This window comes from Somniosus microcephalus, chromosome 1, assembly GCF_052327205.1.
Source record: "Somniosus microcephalus isolate GS21.2 chromosome 1, FLI_Smic_1.0, whole genome shotgun sequence".
In the NCBI taxonomy this organism is placed as follows: Eukaryota; Metazoa; Chordata; class Chondrichthyes; order Squaliformes; family Somniosidae; genus Somniosus; species Somniosus microcephalus.
In genome coordinates, this window is record NC_140987.1 from 464,230,359 (window position 1) to 464,249,733 (window position 19,375).

At 48.4% G+C, this 19,375-nt stretch overlaps 1 protein-coding gene across 1 annotated transcript in view; it reads left to right on the forward strand.

Annotated features, from left to right (window-relative positions):
* The first annotated feature begins 5,610 nt into the window (after positions 1 to 5,610).
* LOC147125400 (glypican-4-like) overlaps positions 5,611 to 19,375 on the forward strand; it is a 263,841-nt gene continuing 250,076 nt past the window's right edge. Inside the window, exon 1 of the mRNA XM_085995209.1 lies at positions 5,611 to 5,888. Within this exon, the coding sequence (XP_085851335.1) occupies positions 5,750 to 5,888 (139 nt within the window). The 5' untranslated portion in view covers positions 5,611 to 5,749. The remainder of the gene's footprint in view (positions 5,889 to 19,375) is intronic.

Below are 19,375 nucleotides of genomic sequence, written 5' to 3' on the forward strand. Positions count from 1 at the left end.
TCTCTCTTCCCCCCTCCCCGTCTCTCTTCCCCCTCCCCCCGTCTCTCTTCCCCCCTCCCCCGTCTCTCTTCCCCCCCCTGTCTCTCTTCCCCCCTCCCCCCGTCTCTCTTCTCTTCCCCCCCTGTCTCTCTTCCCCCCTCCCCCCGGTCTCTCTTCCCCCTCCCCGTCTCTCTTCCCCCCCCTCCCCCGTCTCTCTTCCCCCCTCCCCCCCCTCTCCTCCCCCCTCTCTCCTCCCCCCTCTCTCCTCCCCCCTCTCTCTTCCCCCCCTCCCCCCTCCCCCCCTCTCTCCTCCCCCCCTCCCCCCTCTCTCCACCCCCCCTCCCCCCTCTCTCCTCCCCCCCTCCCCCCTCTCTCCTCCCCCCCTCCCCCCTCTCTCCTCCCCCCCACCCCCTCTCTCCTCCCCCCCTCTCTCCCCCCCCTCTCTCCTCCCCCCCTCCCCCCCTCTCTCCTCCCCCCCTCTCCTCCCCCCCTCCCCCCTCCCCCCCTCTCTCCTCCCCCCTCTCTCCTCCCCCCTCTCTCTTCCCCCCCTCCCCCCTCCCCCCCTCTCTCCTCCCCCCCTCCCCCCTCTCTCCACCCCCCCTCCCCCCTCTCTCCTCCCCCCCTCCCCCCTCTCTCCTCCCCCCCTCCCCCCTCTCTCCTCCCCCCCCACCCCCTCTCTCCTCCCCCCCTCTCTCCCCCCCCTCTCTCCTCCCCCCCTCTCTCCTCCCCCCCTCTCCTCCCCCCCTCCCCCCTCCCCCCCTCTCTCCTCCCCCCCTCTCTCCTCCCCCCCTCTCTCCTCCCCCCTCCCCCCTCTCTCCTCCCCCCCTCCCTCCTCCCCCCCTCTCTCCTCCCCCCTCTCTCCTCCCCCCCTCTCCCCTGCCCCCCTCCCCTCCCCCCCTCCCTCCACCCCTCCTCCCCCCCCTCCCCTCCCCCCCTCTCCTCCCCTCCTCTCCCCCCCTCTCCCCTCCCCCCCCCTCTCCTCTCCCAATTCACAATTCACAATTCAAATCGCTTTATTGGCATGATAAGTTACATCTTATGTTGCCAAAGCATCAAAATACATTTATGGTTTAGCACATAAACGCAGTTCTATTCATACAGTGTATAAACAGGTATATCCCTGAGTGTATAAATATACATTCGCATTGTTTATATATATTCTTTTCTTAGTTTACTGGTTGTCCCTCTGTTCATGGCAAGCTGTAACATAGTGTGCCGCCAGTGTTACACAGCTTCTCTCCTCTCCCAGTAGGAATGGGAGTTTTTGGTTGTCATTCAGATTTCTGAAATCAGGGCATATTTGTGAGAATTTTTGGTAGAAATTCTCCCTGATGCCCTGATATTTTCCGCAGGCTGTGAGGAAGTGCATCTCTGTCTCCACTACTCCCTGACTGCAGTGAGAGCATATCCTGTCTTCTCTTGGCAGCCTGGTCTGCCTGTGTCTGCCTTTTTCGATCGCTAGGCTATGTTCGCTAAGTCTGTACCTTGTCAAGGTTCTTCTCAGTTTGTTATCCTTTACCATGGTCAGGTAATCAGCTATGTTGTATTGCCTGTTTAGGGCCAAGTAGCAATTGAGTTTGCTTTGGGTTTTTGTTGTTTCTGCCCAATATGTCAGATATTTTTCCTTTTGCTTAGCGACGATTGTGTTGGGTCGAATTCTTTGTGTTACCCTGTCACTGTCCTGGGGCTGGTTATTGTTAGTATTGTTAGTAGTTACTTCACTGAGTCCCAGGACTAGTTGACTGAGGGTATTCTTCTTTATGGTCAGCTCTTGGCATTTCAGGGCGTCGTAGTGATAGCATTGGGGATTGCTCATTTGTAGGTGATTCCAAAATTTGGTGGCTCTTTTTTGGATAGTGATTATTAATGGATATTGGCCTAGTTCCGCCCTGCATGCATTGTTTACTGTTTTCCTTTGAGTCCGGAGGATACTTTTACAGAATTCTGCATGTAGGATCTCAATTGGGTGTTTGTCCCATTTTGCAAATTCTTGTTGAGTTAGCGGTCCCCATACCTCACTGCCATAGAGTGCAATTGGTTCAATTACTGATTTGAAAATTTTGAGCCAAATGCTAATTGGGATTTCTATTTGGATTGATTTTTTGATGGCATAGAAAGCCCTTCTTGCTTTCTCTTTCAGTTCATTCACAGCCAGTTTGAAGTTTCCCGTAGAACTGATTTTTAAGCCCAAGTATGTGTAGTTAGTGGTTTGTTCAATTTTGGTTGTTCCTACTGTGAAATTTATTTTGAGTCCCTGATGTTTGGATCTTTGCTGGAACACAAGGACTTTGGTTTTTTGGGGATTTATTGTCAGGGCCCAAGTCTGGCAGTACGACTCCAGCAGGTCCAGGTTTTGCTGTAGCCCCTCTTTAGTAGGTGACAGCAGAACCAGGTCGTCTGCATAGAGGAGGAATTTAACCTTGGATTCATATAGGGTGAGGCCGGGTGCTGTAGATTGTTCAAGTAGTTTTGCCAATCCATTTATGTAAATATTAAAGAGTGTCGGTGAGATTGGCGAGCCCTGCGTCACCCCCCGCCCCTGTGGGAAGTATTTTGTTTGTTTGTCTCCAATTTTAACTGCACATTTGTTGTTTGTATACATTGATTTAATTACATCATATGTTTTCCCTCCTACCCCACTTTCGATAAGTTTCAGGAATAAACTGTCATGCCAGATGGAGTCGAAAGCCTTCTGGAAATCTACAAAGCATGCGTAGATTTTGCTTTTGTTATGGTGAACGTGTTTGTCAATTAGGGTCTGTAGGGTGAAGATATGATCGGATGTTCTATAGTTTGGCAGGAATCCAATTTGGCTTTTACTCAAGACATTGTGCTCCTCAAGGAAGTTTATAAGTCTTTTGTTTATGATGCTACAGAATACCTTCCCCGGGTTACTGTTTACACAGATGCCTCGATAGTTGTTTGGGTCGATTTTGTCCCCACTTTTGTATATGGGCGTTATGAGTCCTTTGTTCCAGATATCAGGGAAATAACCGACACTCAGAACCAAGTTGAAGAGTTTTAGGATAGCCAGTTTCATTTTGTTGTCTGTGTGTTTAATCATCTCGTTTAGTATGCCGTCTGTCCCGCAGGCTTTTCCTGGTCGCAGGTCCTTGAGTTTTTCAAGAAGTTCTTTTTCTGTTATTATGGCGTCCAGCGGGTTTTGGTTATCTTTTATGGCCATTTCTAGCTTTTCCAGTTTTTTGCATATTTGGTGTTGCTCTGGTCTTAGTGTGTTTTTCTGGTATAATTTTTCAAAGTGGTTTACCCATGTGTCCCCATTTTGATGGCCAAATCGTCGTGTTGTTTTTTGTGTAGTGTTTTCAAGTTTTCCCAGAAACAATTGGAATCAATGGATTCCTCCATGGAGCTGAGTGTATTCTTAATATATTGCTCTTTTTTGGTTCTGAGTGTGTTTCTGTATTGTGTTAGTGTCTGACAATAAGTAAGGCGTAGTTCCTCGTTTTCTGGATGTCTGTGTTTTTGGTTTGATATTTTTCTAAGTTTTTTCCTCATGTTATGGCAATCTCGGTCAAACCATTTTTCATAGTTTTTGTTTTGGGTTTGTTCTTGCGAGCTTTCAAGTTTGCATTTGTTGCCAAATTATCAAAAATATTGTTTAGTTTACTAACTGCCCGGTTTACGCCTTCTTTATTGTGAGTGTATATGTTATCCAGAAAGGTGTCTAAGAGAGCTTGAGTTGATGCATTGCTAATTGTTTTCTGGTATTTTTCTGTGTCGTTTTTGGCCCATCTGTACGATTTTTTGGTGTTGTACAGTTACTGGTTGTGTTTCTATGTTGTTTGTTTCTGTCTTTTTGAGGAACATAGTAATTTGACTGTGATCTGACAGTGTTGTTTGTGGTTTGACTGTGAATGCTCTGAAAGAGGATGGGTCTAAGTCTGTAATCATATAGTCTACTGTGCTGCAGCCAAGAGGTGAGCAATAGGTCGATCTTCCTAGGAGGTCTCCTATGAACCTACATTGACAATGTACAGACCAGGTTTCGACAGAGCTGTAGTAGCTGTTTTCCGTTGGTATTTGACTGCTTGTCGCAGTTATGCCTGTATGGAAAGGGAGGGATGTCAAAGTGGTTATTCCCGAAAATGTAATTGTTTCCCTGATTATTGGTGAAGTCTGGTTCTTCGCCCGTTCTTGAATTGAGGTCCCCACAGATCAACACGTTCCCCTGGGCCTGGTATTGGATAATTTCCCCCTCCATGTTGGAGAAGGTGTCCTCTTTAAGTACGGGGAATCGATTGGAGGGATATAAAGTGCGCAAATGTAAACATCTTGGTGTTTGAGATAATCTCCCTCTCAAGTTTGAGCCACATATGGTTTTCGCCCTTTTTTATAAATTTGATGTAATTCTTAAGTTCTGTTTTAAACCAGATCAGTATGCCTCCGGAGTCTCTGCCTTGGGTTACACTTGGTAATTTATTGGAGGGGACCACCAGCTCAGTGTACCCTTGGGGACAGCCAGTGTGTCCTTTTCCTTTATACCAAGTTTCCTGTAAAATGATAATATCTAGGTCTTAGTTTCATCTATGAACTCTGGGGTCCTACTTTTCACTTCTCGCAGTGAAGAGCGTAGACCTTGGATATTCCAGGTCGAAATATATAAGGATTTCATGTTAAGTTTGATCTTTTACTATGATAGGTTAAAGAGTGGTACGTGTTTGTCGTGTCTAAGTGTGGGGAAAAAAAAGATCACATCAGTTGTCTACAAAAGTTAATACAATTTTGGTTACAGTTCTTTCTATTAATTAGTCCTTGATCCATAGAGGCGGAAGTAGATGCTGCTGCACATCTGCTTATTGTCTCTTAATGGATTGTTTCTGTCTGAGGTATTGCGTACGTCCTGTGCATCTCTCCCTCTGTCTGGCTGGGAGCAGTCCTATTCCCCTGTGGGACAGGAGTGGTGCAGGTCTGATATTGTTGTTTTGCATGGGGATCCTCTCTGGTCTCGGTTGGTGTGTTGGTGGTCCTTGTAGTGTTCCTGATATGTACCCCGCTGATCTCCCCTCCCCCCTCTCCCCTCCCCCCTCTCTCCCTCCCCCCGCCGATCCCCCACCCACCCACCCCACAGTGTCTGTCCCTCTCTGGCTCCCGTTCTGTGAATGGGCCGCTTTATCATGAAGTTCCATTCATTAATTAAACGCGCTGGCCCCGCCCCGCGGCAGTCATCATCCAATCAGATCACTCGAGTCTCTGATTGACGGCTAAGGTTGACCAATGGCCGCGCAGTAAAGTTTATCTCGGGAGCAGGAGCCGCGACATAAACTTTGTTGGAATTTGTACTCACTTTTGGCGGCTCCGGACACTCACCGACTGACCAGCGGCTCCCGACACTCACCGACTGACCAGCGGCTCCGGACACCCACCGCCCCCTGCCCATGGAGGCGGCAGCCACTTGCGCGCACCCTCGGTTTATTACCGTGTAGCCGCGGGGCTGGTGTGATGGACGCGGGATCCGCCAGTGCGCGGTGGCGGTGCTGAGCTCCCGGCTCCAGCCCGCGTGTTCCTGCAGCTCTTTGTCAGCCGGCTCGGCCCCCGCTCCCGGGCTCCCCTTCTCCCCGCTCCCGGGCTCCCTGCCCCCCTCCCCTGCTCCCCCTTCTCCCGGGCTCCCTGTCCCCCTTCTCCCGGGCTCCCCTTCTCCCCGCTCCCCTTCTCCCGGTGGCGAGACTGAAGTTTCCGCGACTTGGGAAACTTTTGCCCAGTCCGGGACAGGGGGCGGAGAGCGGGGTCTGACCCGGCCCGAGCTAGCACCATGTCCCCGTTCATTCTGTGTGCCCTGGCCCTCGCCCTGCTCTGCGGTTCTGCCCGGCCCGAGTCCCGGAGCTGCTCCGAGGTGATGAAAGGTTTGAGCTCGTTTGGCTTCAGCGGCTTCCCCCCGCGGGAGATGGCGGGTAAGTTCCGGGCACCGGGAGGGGGGAGACTGGGGGCAGTGAGAGAGGGACCCGGCCTGTGCTGACCGGTGACTGGGTGAAAAGGAATGTTTTTTAGCGGAGAAACTTCAAGAGAATCACAGCAAATAGTGAAAAATACTGTGGGGAGAGGCTGGGGGCATATGAGGGGCTGGGGAAAGGGGTTCAGTGAAGGGCTGGGCAAAGGGGTTTGGCGAGGGGCTGGGCAAAGGGGTTTGGCGAGGGGTTCGGCGAGGGGCTGGGCAAAGGGGTTCGGCGAGGGGCTGGGCAAAGGGGTTCGGCGAGGGGCTGGGCAAAGGGGTTCGGCGAGGGGGCCCGGCAAAGGGGTTCGGCGAGGGGGCCCGGCGAAGGGGTTCGGCGAGGGGGCCCGGCGGAGGGGTTCGGCGAGGGGGCCCGGCGGAGGGGTTCGGCGAGGGGGCCCGGCGGAGGGGTTCGGCGAGGGGGCCCGGCGGAGGGGTTCGGCGAGGGGGCCCGGCGGAGGGGTTCGGCGAGGGGGCCCGGCGGAGGGGTTCGGCGAGGGGGCCCGGCGGAGGGGTTCGGCGAGGGGGCCCGGCGGAGGGGTTCGGCGAGGGGGCCCGGCGGAGGGGTTCGGCGAGGGGGCCCGGCGGAGGGGTTCGGCGAGGGGGCCCGGCGGAGGGGTTCGGCGAGGGGGCCCGGCGGAGGGGTTCGGCGAGGGGGCCCGGCGGAGGGGGCCCGGCGGAGGGGTTCGGCGAGGGGGCCCGGCGGAGGGGTTCGGCGAGGGGGCCCGGCGGAGGGGTTCGGCGAGGGGGCCCGGCGGAGGGGGCCCGGCGGAGGGGGCCCGGCGGAGGGGTTCGGCGAGGGGGCCCGGCGGAGGGGTTCGGCGAGGGGGCCCGGCGGAGGGGGCCCGGCGAAGGGGTGGAAGGGACCCGGTGAGGGGATTCAGTGAGAGGCTGGGGAGGGGGGTGGGGAAGGGACCCAGTGAGAGGCTGGGGAGGGGAGGGGGGGGTGGGGGAAGGGACCCAGTGAGGGGCTGGGGAGGGGATTCAGTGAGGGGCTGGGGAGGGGGGGAAGGGGTTCAGTGAGGGGCTGGGGAGGAGGGGATCAGTGAGGGACTGGAGGGGGCGGGGGTTCAGGGAGCAAAACAGCCCAGCTTCAGTTCCTTTGTCAAGAAGTTGTGCTTGCCTACAGACCGTTTCTTTCGTCTCCCCACCCCCTCCAGGTGTGGGGGGTGGTGTCCTTGAAGTGTGGGTGTGACAGCCCCCTCCCACCCCACAAGTGAGGGAAGATGGAAGGGTTATTGTGCCAGTAGGGCCCAGACCCCAGGGGTATTTTCCCATCAGATTCATGCATTGGCTAGTGTGGGTGAAGATTCCAATTCCTCGCTTAATGTGGCTCTAACAGTCGAATGAAAGGCCAGTGTCCCGGATTCTGTGGCTGTCTGATTGCTCTTCCCATATAAAGACGGCCGATTGACCATTTCCAATTGTAGATTGAAGGAAATGGAGTCACTTCTTAGTCGTTGCAATGACAGGCGGGGTGGGTGATTGGGCCTCTGTCTGTATTTGATGTGTTTTGATGCTGAGAATACAATGACGGAGAACGCGGAGGGATTTGTTTGCAGTGAGCTCAATGGAACCCTGACTCCAGCATGTGTGAGTGTCATTTTTGTACAAGTCTGAGCGTGAGTTATATCTCTGTCTATGCTGTTATGTATATCTGTAGGTTTATGTGTTCTCTATTTATCTGTGTGTTTGTGTATGTGCGTGTGTGTTTCTTCTCTCTTTCCACCCCCCCCCCCCCCCCCCCCCAAAGCAATTTTTAATTGATAGAATGCTCATTCCACTTCAAAATAACTGAGTGAAAACCTTTATGGAGCTCTGTAGATGAGAATTCAGCAGTGTGTCTGTGGACTGTTTACCTGTCCCTGTATTTTATTCCCTCTGACATTGTAAGGCTGGCTGGACCTTGATGAATTACACAAGCGGCATTTGTCCACGGGTTGTCCTGCTTCACAGAGATGGAATGCTGCATGTGATTCTTGGCAGTGGGATGTTGATAGTGCACGGGATTTCCCTCTTAAGCTCCTGGATTGTTCAGCCAAGTAAAACCAAGATTGACCTGTAATCATTACATATTGTGTAGGTTTAATACTTCGTGTTTGCATGCCATTTTTCTTGACAATCTAACCACATTTTAGTGGTATTAGCCTAGGTAATAATATTCATGGACAAATCTGCTTGGCAGTTTCGCAGGTGCCCAGATGAGTTCAAACATGTTTAATCAGTGCACTGCATCTTAACATTCACCATGAAGCATTTAAGCAAGAAATTGTTTATCTGTGGCTGACTGGATGAAATGCTGGCAAATGTAATTAGACCCAAACTATTTTCTCCTTTCTGTTTCATCTCTTTTTCTATTCCCTCCCTTCCCAGGCCTGTTGCTTTTATTTCTTCTTTGAATGGCCAAATGGGTTGCATTCTCCCCATGAACAAAGGACCTGGCTATTTTGCTTGAGTCCTTCGGGGACCACCAAGGTCTTCATCTTCTGCAGTGTAATTCCGCAGCACTTTCAACAATAACAAAAATGCATGACTGAATAGCAGAAAAATGCAGAATGTTGGGAGCATTGAACTGCGTCTCGGCGGCTGTCACAACACAGGCCCGCTCTGCTGCTGTCTGCACCAAGGCAGCCTCATCGTGTTACTGGGATAGTGGCTGAGGATTGTTTTTGAATTCAGATAGTCAGCTCCTTTTTCTTTGCAAGATTGATCTTGGTAACATTTTTCTCTTTTTCTGCACTGTAGCGCTCTGCTCTCTGTTTGATTGAGGCAATAGGTGGTCCTTACTTGAAGTCAACTTGGGAATGTTGAGCAAATGCTACCAGCAGCAGCTAATTTTGGATTTTCCAATCCAATTTCACTTTGCAAAGTCAAGCATAGTTTACAGTGCGGACTGAACCAAGCAACTGAGCTGGGGTTAGCAAACATGACTTCAGGTGGAAGGTATCTCTTCTTCCCAACCCCCCAACATGTCAAGTATTTAAATATTTGAAGCTCAACTAGAAGGTTGCAAATTCGGCTTCCAGAGTTGCCTGCTATTTATATAGATTCATCTGGTGTGGCGATTTCAAGTGCTAGATTAAGGCCCATAGGACCACAAGATATTACATGAGTTTTGGGGATTTTTTTTTTGATGGGGTGGAGAAAGGTTTTTAAATTTTGCTTTTTCCTCTCTGGAAGGTGGCAGTTCCTGGAATTGACAGCACAAGGGGAGACTATTTGACACATCGCTCCTGCACCAGCTCTTCAATTGGAGCTGTTCATTCTAATCCTGTTTCTCTCCTGTTTTTCCATATTCTTCCTTCTGAAATCTGTATCCAGTTCCCTTTTAAATGTTAGTCTCTGCCTCAATAGCCCCCTGTCGTACAGCATTCAACATTCGTTCTAATAACCCTCTGTGTGCAAAAGTTTCTTATTTTTCTCTTTGTCCTTTTAATGGTAATTCTCAGTCTTAATGTTTCTTCATTAAAGTTTATCCTTTCATATTTTTGAGAACTGTTCTTAAATCCTCCTTTAACCTTCTTTGTTCCAGTGTTTTTAAAAAAAAAAAAAAAAAAAGCGCCAATTTTTGGAGCCTTCCTTTATAACTTCCTGATCCCATTCCAGTGAATCTTCCCCTTTTCATGGCTCTCCTTACACTGAACTTTTCAATCTTCTGCTATTCGTGTCATTCTCATGCCTGCTGGGGTATATTTTTGTATGTTAAATGCCCATTTTGTGCAAATTGCTGGTTGTGCCTCTCTGCTAGTCCCTTGCCAAAATATGGCTGTGCACAGTTAAAAAAATTATCTCCGCTGCGGCAGTTGATGGTTGATCAGTAGATATATGGTACTGAGAAATGATGCATTAAAATGCTATAGCCCTGGCGGTGGGAGCCGTGGGCTGGCGGTGTTTTTTTTTGTCAAGTTGCTAACTTTTTTGCAGCAATGGGCAAATGAAATCCCAAGTTATTTCAGGCACTACTGATTCTGCATCCTATTCTCTCATCAAACTGTAGCTGAATAATCTTTATCTGGTTCCAATTGCTACAGTAAACAGCGTTTTATAATATTTTGGTGTTGCACGTGTCCACTTCACTGTTACTAGGTTCCAGCATTGTTCTTGAGCCAGTCATAAGGAAATACAAGAGGGTATTGCTGGTTAATTGGTTCCTTTTTATTGCGTCTTCCCTTCCTTCCCTTTGAGGCACTCTTTGTTTCCTTTCCCTGAGGAGATTTATTTGTGATTTTTTTTTTAAATTAATGGTTCCATTGCCTTTTTGATGTGATGTGTTGGAGACACAGCCCAAAAAAAACAAGTATTTTCAGTGCAGCCTGAAAGCTTGAAGCTGAAAACATTACCTGTGGATCTGTTCAGCTTTTCTACCTCTGAACATTACCTGTGGCCTGTTTTCTAATTGTGATATCAGCCATATAATCATGTTAGAGGTTTTGTTCGATGGCTGGTTTGGTTTTGTGTTTCAGTAGAATGCTTGTAGTGATGAAGCATTGAATCCCAGTACAACGTATTCATTCTTGGTACAGGAAACAACAACAACAACTTGTATTTATATAGCGCCATTAATATAGTAAAGCGTCCCAAGACACTTCACAGGAGCGTCATCAAACAAAATTTGACACCAAGCCACATAAGGCGATATTCGGGTAGATGACCAAAAGCTTGATCAAAGAGACAGATTTTAAGGAGCGTCTTAAAGGAAGAAAGAGACGGAGAGGTTTAGGGAGGGAATTCCACAGCTTTGGGCCTTGGCAGCTGAATGCACGGCCATCAGTGGTGGAACGATTAAAATCGGGGTTGATCAAGAGGCCAGAATTGGAGGAATGCTGATATCTCGAAGGATTGTGGGGCTGGAGGAGATTAGAGATAGGGAGGGGCGAGGCCATGGAGGGATTTGAAAACAAGGATGAGTAGTAGTAGGGAAAATGCTAGTCTATTATAAAGGATGTGATAACGCAACACTTAGAAAATATCCGAAATAACAACAGAAAATGCTGGAAAAACTCAGCAGGTCAGGCAACATCCGTGGAGAGACATTTGAGTTGACGTTTCGGGTCGAAACCCTTTTTCAAAACATCAATGGGATTAGACAAAGTCAACATGGATTTATGAAAGGAAAATTGTGTTTGACAAACCTACTGGAGTTTTTTGAGGATATCACTGGTAGAATAGATAAGGGAGAACCAGTGGATGTGGTGTATTTAGATTTTCAGAAGGCCTTTTGATAAAGTCCCACAAAAGAGGTTATTGTGCAAAATTAAAGCACATGGGATTGGGGGTAATATACTGGCATGGATTGAAAATTGGTTAACAGACAGGAAGCAGAGAGTAGGAATAAATGGGTATTTTTTGGGGTGGCAGGCGGTGACTAGTCGGGTACCGCAGGGATCAGTGCTTGGGCCCCATTAAAAAAAATATATAATATAATATATATATCCGTGTCCATATGCAGCAAGACCTGGACAACATTCGGACTTGGGCTGACAAGTGGCAAGTAACATTCGCACCACACAAGTGCCAGGCAATGACCATCTCCAACAAGCGAGGCTCTAACCATCTCCTCTTGACATTCAATGGCATTACCATCGCTGAATCCCCCACTATCAACATCCTGGGGGTTGCCATAGATCAGAAACTGAACTGGACCAGCCATATAAATACTGTGGTTACAAGAGCAGGCCAGAGGCTGGGAATTCTGCGGTGAGTGTCTCACCTCCTGACTCCCCAAAGCCTTTCCACCATCTACAAGGCACAAGTCAGGAGTGTGATGGAATACTCTCCACTTGCCTGGATGAGTGCAGCTCCAACAACACTCAAGAAGCTCGACACCATTCAGGATAAAGCAGCCCGCTTGATTGGCACTCCATCCACCACCTTCAACATTCACTCCCTCCACCACCGGCGCACTGTGGCTGCAGTGTGTACCATCTACAAGATGCACTGCAGCAACTCGCCAAAGCTCCTTCAACAGCACCTTCCAAACCCGCGACCTCTACCACTTAGAAGGACAAGGGCAGCAGACGCATGGGAACATCACCACCTACAAGTTCCCCTCCAAGCCACACACCATCCTGACTTGGACCTGTATCGCCGTTCCTTCGCTGTCACTGGGCCAAAATCCTGGAACTCCCTTCCTAACAGCATTGTGGGTGTACCTACACCATATGGACTGCAGCGGTTCAAGAAGGCGGCTCACCACATCTTCTCAAGGGCAATTAGGGATGGGCACTAAATGCAGTGTGTGTATATACAGGAAACTTGGTTTAACCGGAGGTTGTATGTCCGGAAAACTCGCTCTACCGGCAGAATTCACCCCCCGAAAACAGCGCCTGAGTAACCGGCAATGTTGCCGGTTCCGAGTCCGAGTCTCCAACGGTTGCCGAGTTCGTCAGTGGGGGTAGTTCTACAAACTGCCACTACTCGGCCTCTTGGCGCCAGCGGAACTCGGAACACCTCAGAAGCCCTGCATCAGGAGTCTCACCCTCCCACGCTGCCGGTAGCCTCTTCTGATCCGCCATTTTTCGGGGTTCCAGTAGAGTACTGTGTGTCTCCAACGCTGCTGCAACTTATTGGACTGCATTATGGAAATCCCAAAAGTTGATCCAACCAAAAGGAAGAGAGTGGTAACTTTAAAGCAGAAAATTGATATATGCAAACGACTAGAAATGGGAGCGTATGCACATTGTGAAAGAATTCAAAATCGGTTCGTCAACAATGTACGACATCAAAGCGCAGAAGGATAAGCTGCTCCAGTTTTATGCAAGCTCGGAGACATCTAAGAGTGTAGAGAAACGGCGCACGCTTCGTAAGCCTAAGCTTGAAGAGCTGGATACTGTGCTTTGAGTGGTTTGCTCTGAAGCGTTCAGAGGGTGTTCCGATTTCCGGACCCATGCTAATATCAAAAGCGAAGGATTTTTATGCAAAGATGGAGCTCACCTGACAAGTGTGCTTTCTCTGATGGATGGCTATCGTGCTTCAAGGCACGGCATGGGATACGACGACTTGTTGTTTGCGGGGAGAAGAAATCAGCTGATCACGACGCCGCAGAAGAATACTGCGATTATTTCAGTCGGATTGTGCAGCAACATGATTTGTCGCCAGCACAGCTATACAAAGCTGATGAAATGGGCTTATTTTGGAGGTTTTTGCCAGAATCAACACTTGCTGGGGCTAGTGAGGCTAATGCTTCAGGTTACAAGAAAAATAAAGATCGTGTAACCGTGCTAACGTGCGAACGCTGCTGGATCACATCGGGTTAAACTTCTCGTCATTGGGAAGTATAAAAATCCCCGTGCATTTAAAAATGTGAAGCACTTACCTGTTGAGTACAAAGCTCAAACAAATGCTTGGATGGATAAGGAAACCTTTGCAAATTGGTTCCATCATACTTTTGCTCCATCTGTGAGGGAACATTTCCATAGAATAAGGAAACCTGAAGATAGCAAATGCATTTTATTGCTGGATAATTGTAGAGCCCATCTGCATGAATCCGAGTTGGTTTCTGGAAATATTTTCACCATTTATTTGCCACCAAATGTAACTTCTCTCATACAACCCATGGACCAGGGCGTTATCCAAAATCTCAAGTGTCATTACAAGAAAGACTTCCTATGTAGACTGATAAGCCAAGATGACAGTACAGGTACTATTCAGGCATTTCAGAAGGATTACAATCTTAAAGATGCCATCTTTAATGTTGCATGTTCCTGGAAATTGGTGAAAGGTCACACTTTGAGACAAGCCTGGTGCAAATTGTGGCCTTCTGTAATGTTTGCTGAAGGTTCTTCTTCAGAGGAGGAATTTTGTGGGTTCAATGTTTGTCCGCGGAAGACTGCAGTAATGGAAATGGCTGACATGGTGAAAGATGTAGGCCCAGCAAACCCTCTACATCACCTCAGTGAAAGTGATATTGAGCAGTGGGTTGATGCCGATAGAGAAGTTGCTGTTGTGCATTTGCTAAGTGATGATGAAATAATGGAGACTGTTTTGAATCCAAGGAAAGAAAAGGAAAGTGTGATTGGAAACTGAAGACTGAGATTTCTGAAGTGAACAAGATTTCTTGGGCTAAAGCTGCAGCAGATCTTGCTTCATTCATCAAATTTGCTGAAAGCCGTTCTTGCTATCCTGCCCAAGAAGTTATGCAGCTCCATATTCTGCAGTCTACCTTTCTGCAAAGAAGGCAAGAGTCCACTAAGCAAGCAGACATCCGGGACATGTTTAAGAAAACTTCCAAAAGAGTTGGAGCACTGGAAGTGCCTGAAGAATCTGTTGAAGTGCATGATCCTGATGAACCAGTTGGCTTGGAATAAGTGTACAGTCAACCACTACGTACTTTATACTGTACTGTACAGTCGTTTAAGTTTTGGTGCACTGCACAATTGTTTAAGTTTTGTTTTACTGTTAAGTTATTAAAGCGTTATGGATTACCATCAACTGGCAGTACTGTACTTAATCAAGCATCTTTCACCATCCATTTAACACAACATTCTGTAGGTGAGTACCCAATTACTGTACTGTATATTGCACATTTCTTGATTTTTAAATTTTTCTTAGTTAAAAACAGCCTGGGTAGATAATCCGCTCACCACTCTGGAACTTTTGATAGATCGGCATCACGCCGGTCCTGTCGGTACTGGATATCAGAACTTTTCCTGTATATAAATAGGTGGTGTTGTGAGGAGGATGCAAAGAGGCTTCAAGGCGATTTAGACAAGTTGAGTGAGTGGGCAATACATGGCAGATGCAGTATAACTTGGATAAATGTGAAGTTATCCATTTTGGTAGGAAAAACAGAAAGGCAGAGTATTATTTTAAATGGTAATAGATTGGGAAATGTTGATGTACAGAGGGACTGTACACCAGTCACTGAAAGTAAACATGCAGGTGCAGCTAGCAGTTAGGAAGGCAAATGGTATGTTGGGTTTCATTGCAAGAGGATTTAAGTACAGGAGCAAGGATGTCTTACTACAGTTATACAGGGCCTTGGTGAGACCACACCTGGAGTACTGTGTGCAGTTTTGGTCTCCTTACCTAAGAAAGGATATACTTGCCATAGAGGGAGTGCAGCGAAGGTTCACCAGACTGATTCCTGGAATGGCAGGACTGTCGTATGAGGAGAGATTGGGTGGACTAGGCCTGTATTCACTCGAGTATAGAAGAATGAGGGAATCTCATTGAAACGTATAAAATTCTGACAGGGTTAGACAGACTGGATGCAGGGAGGATGTTTCCCCTGGCTGGGGGGTCTAGAACGAGAGGTCACAGTCTCGGGATACAGGGTAGGACATTTAGGATTGAGATGAGAAATCTTTTCACTCGAAGGGTGGTGAACCTGTGGCATTCTCTGCCACAGAAGGCTGTGGAGGCCAAGTCACTGAATATATTTAAGAAGGAGATAGATTTCTAGACAAAAAAGGCATCAAGGGGTATGGGGAGAGAGCGGGAATAGTCAGAGGATCAGCCATGATCATATTGAATGGTGGAGCAGGCTCGAATGGCCTACTCCTACACCTATTTTTCTATGTTTTCTAATTTTAAAGTTGAGGCGTTGCTTAACTGGGAGCCGATGTAGGTCAGCGATGATGGGTCAATGGAACTTGGTGCGAGTTCGGATACGAGTTTTGGATGACCTCAAGTTTAGAGGGTAGAACGTGGGAGGCTGGCCAGGAGTGCGTTGGAATAGTCCAGTCTAGAGGTAACAAAAAGCATGGATGAGGGTTTCAGCAGATGATGAGCTGAGGGGACGGAGTCACACGATGTTTGAGGTGGAAATAGGTAGTCTTAGTGATGGTGTAGATACGTGGTCGGATGCGCATTTTGAGGTCCGGTCGAATGTTCACTCTTTCTGTCGCCGCAGATGCTGCCTGACCTGCCGAGTACTTCCAGCCTTTTTTTTTATTTCAGTAAATCTGTAAAGTTGGTTTGGTTTCTTTGGGCCGTTGACTGAGGTTTGCAAGAATGAAATGAAAGTAGTTAGTAACATGGAGTTGTGTTATGGAATATTGGGAAAGCTCTGCTTGGCTCTCGGCAGCTGTTGCGATACTAAATCATGCAGATCATTAAGTCTCAGCTTTGATCGCTGATTGTGGCCTTAATTAGGTGACCCGCTCGAGCATGGAGGCAGGGACACTACAGTTGTGAATTGATTTTATACGGGCACACTCTGCTATTGTCTTGCATGTAAACAAAGACTCCTGCAGTCTTTCACAAATATGTCAGTTTCACAGCAAATGATTATTAGCTTATCTGGATTGGTGTTTTGTGCAATATAAGTGTGATGGAGCACTTAATGGATTCTAATGGAAGTGTTGGATTGCTGTTTTGTGTAATTTGGAACCACAAATTACCACCAGTCGTGAATGGTGGTGGACAATTAAACAAATAACGGGAGGAGAAGGCTCCATGAATATCCCTATCCACGAGTGCAAAAGACAAAGCTGAAACGTTTGCAACCATCTTCAGCCAGTCCATATCGGCCTCCTCCTGAGGTCCTCACCATCACAGAAACCAGTCTTTAGCTAATTCGATATCAAGAAACAATGATACCTGGGATGGCAGGAATGACGTATGAGGAGAGATTGGGTCGATTGGGCTTAGACTTGCTGGAGTTTAGAAGAATGAGAGGGGATCTTATTGAAACTTATAAAATTCTAACAGGACTAGACAGACTAGATGCAGGAAGGATGTTCCCGATGGCGGGGGAAGTCCAGAACCAGGGGTCACAGTCTAAAGATAAGGGGTAAGCCATTTAGGACATGGATGAGGAGGAATTTCTTCACCCAGAGAGTGGTGAACCTGTGGAATTCTCTACCACAGAAGGCAGTTGAGGCCAATTCATTAAATATATTCAAGAAAGAGTTGGATATATTTCTTAAGGCTAAAGGGATCAAGGGATATGGGGAGAAGGCAGGGACAGGGTACTGAGTTTGGATGATCAGCCATGATCTCATTGAATGGCGGAGCAGGCTCGAGGGGCCTCCTGTTTTCTATGTCTATGTAGAGCCCACTGGATACAGCAAAGGCTATGAGGCCCGGCAACATCCCGTCTGTCGTGCTGAAGTCTTGTGGGGCAGAACTAACCGCACCTCTAGCCAAGCTGTTCCAGTACAGCTACAACACTGGCATCTACCCGACAATGTGGAAAACTGCCCAGGAATGTCCTGTCCACAAAAAGCAGGAAAAATCCAACCTGGCCAATTATCGCCCCATCAGTCTAAGTGATGGAAGGTGTCATCGACCGTGCTATCAAGCAGCACTTATTCACCAAAAATCTGTTCACTGATGCTCAGTTTTAGTTCCGCCAAGACCACTCGGCTGCTGATTTCATTACAGCCTTGGTCCAAACATGGACAAAGGAGCTGAATTCCAGAGGCGAGGTGAGCGTGACTGCCCTTGACATCAAGGCAGCATTTGACCGAGTCTGGCATCAAGGAGCTCTAGTAAAACGGAAGTCAATGGAACTCGGGGGCGGGGGGGGGGGATCTCTCCACTGGCTGGAGTCATACCTAGCACAAAGGAAGATGGTTGTGGTGGTTGAAGGTCAATCGTCACAGCCCCAGGACGTCGCTGCAGGAGTTCCTCAGGGCAGTGTCCTAGGCCCAACCATCTTCAGCTGCTTCATCAATGACCTTCTCTCCATCATAAGGTCAGACATGGGGATGTTCGCTGATGACTGCATCAGTGGTAGGGAAATTATTGGAAAAAATTCTGAGGGACAGAATTGGTCTCCACTTGGAGAGGCAGGGGTTAATTAGGGATAGCCAGCATAGCTTTGTCAAGGGCAGATCATGTCTGACCAATTTGATTGAATTTTTCGAGGGGGTGACTAGGTGTGTGGATGAGGGTAGTGCAGTGGATGTGGTTTACATGGATTTCAGTAAGGCTTTTGATAAAGTCCCGCATAGGAGACTGGTCAGGAAGGTAAGAGCCCATGGGATCCAGGGTGCCTTGGCACATTGGATCCAAAACTGGCTTAGTGGCAGAAGGCAGAGGGTGATGGTGGAAGGTTGTTTTTGTGACTGGAAGCCTGTGTCCAGTGGGGTACCGCAGGGATCGGTGCTGGGTCGCTTGCTGTTTGTGGTCTACATCAATGATTTGGATGTGAATGTAAAAGGCATGATCAGTAAGTTCGCAGATGACACGAAAATTGGTGGGGTGGTAAATAGCGAGGCGGGAAGCCTCAGGCTACAGGACGATATAGATGGGTTGGTCAGATGGGCGGAACAGTGGCAAATGGAATTTAACCCTGAAAACTGAGGTGATGCATTTTGGACGGACTAACAAGGCAAGGGAATACACAATGAATGGTAAGACCCTAGGAAAGACAGAGGATCAGAGGGACCTTGGTGTGCATGTACATAGATCCCTGAAGGCAGCAGAACAGGTGGATAAGGTGGTTAAAAAGGCATATGGGATACTTGCCTTCATTAGCCGAGGCATAGAATATAAGAGCAGGGAGGTTATGATGGAGCTGTACAAAATGCTGGTAAGGCCACAGCTGGAGTACTGTGTGCAGTTCTGGTTGCCACACTATAGGAAGGATGTGATTGCTTTGGAGAGGGTGCAGAGGAGATTTACCAGGATGTTACCTGGGCTGGAGCGCTTCAGCTATGAAGAAAGACTGGACAGGCTGGGGTTGTTTTCCTTGGAGCAGAGAAGGCTGAGGGGGGACCTGATTGAGGTATACAAAATGATGAGGGGCATAGATAGGGTGGATAGAAAAGAACTTTTCCCCTTAGTAGAGGGGTCAATAACAAGGGGGCATAGATTCAAGGTAAGGGGCAGGAGGTTTAGAGGGGATTTGAGGAAAAACTTTTTCACCCAGAGGGTGGTTGGAATCTGGAACTCACTGCCTGAAAGGGTGGTGGAGGCAGGAACCCTCAACATTCAAGAAGCATTTGGATGAGCAGTTGAAATGCCATAGCATACAAGGGAACGGACCAAATGCTGGAAAATGGGATTAGATTAGATAGGGCTTGATGGCCGGCGTGGACGCGATGGGCCGAAGGGCCTCTTTCTGTGCTGTATAACTCTGACTCTATGTTCAGTGCCATTCACAACTGCTCAGATAATGAAGCAGTCCATGCCCACATGCAAAAAGACCTGGACGACATTCAGACTTGGGCTGATAAGTGGCAGGTAACATTCGCATCATGCAGATAGAAATGCCACGGAATGGCTAACAAGTGAGTCTAACCAACTCCCCGTGACATTCAACGGCATTACCATCGCTGAATCCCCCACCATCAACACCCTGGGGGGTCACCATTGACCAGGAACTTAACTGAACCAGCCACACACATACTATGGCAACAAGAGCAGGTCTGAGGCTGCGTATTTTGTTGCGAGTGTCTTGCCTCTTGATTCCTCAAAGCCTTTCCACCATCTACAAGGCACAAGTAAGGAGTGTGATGGAATACTCTCCACTTGCCTGGATGAGTGCAGCTCCAACGA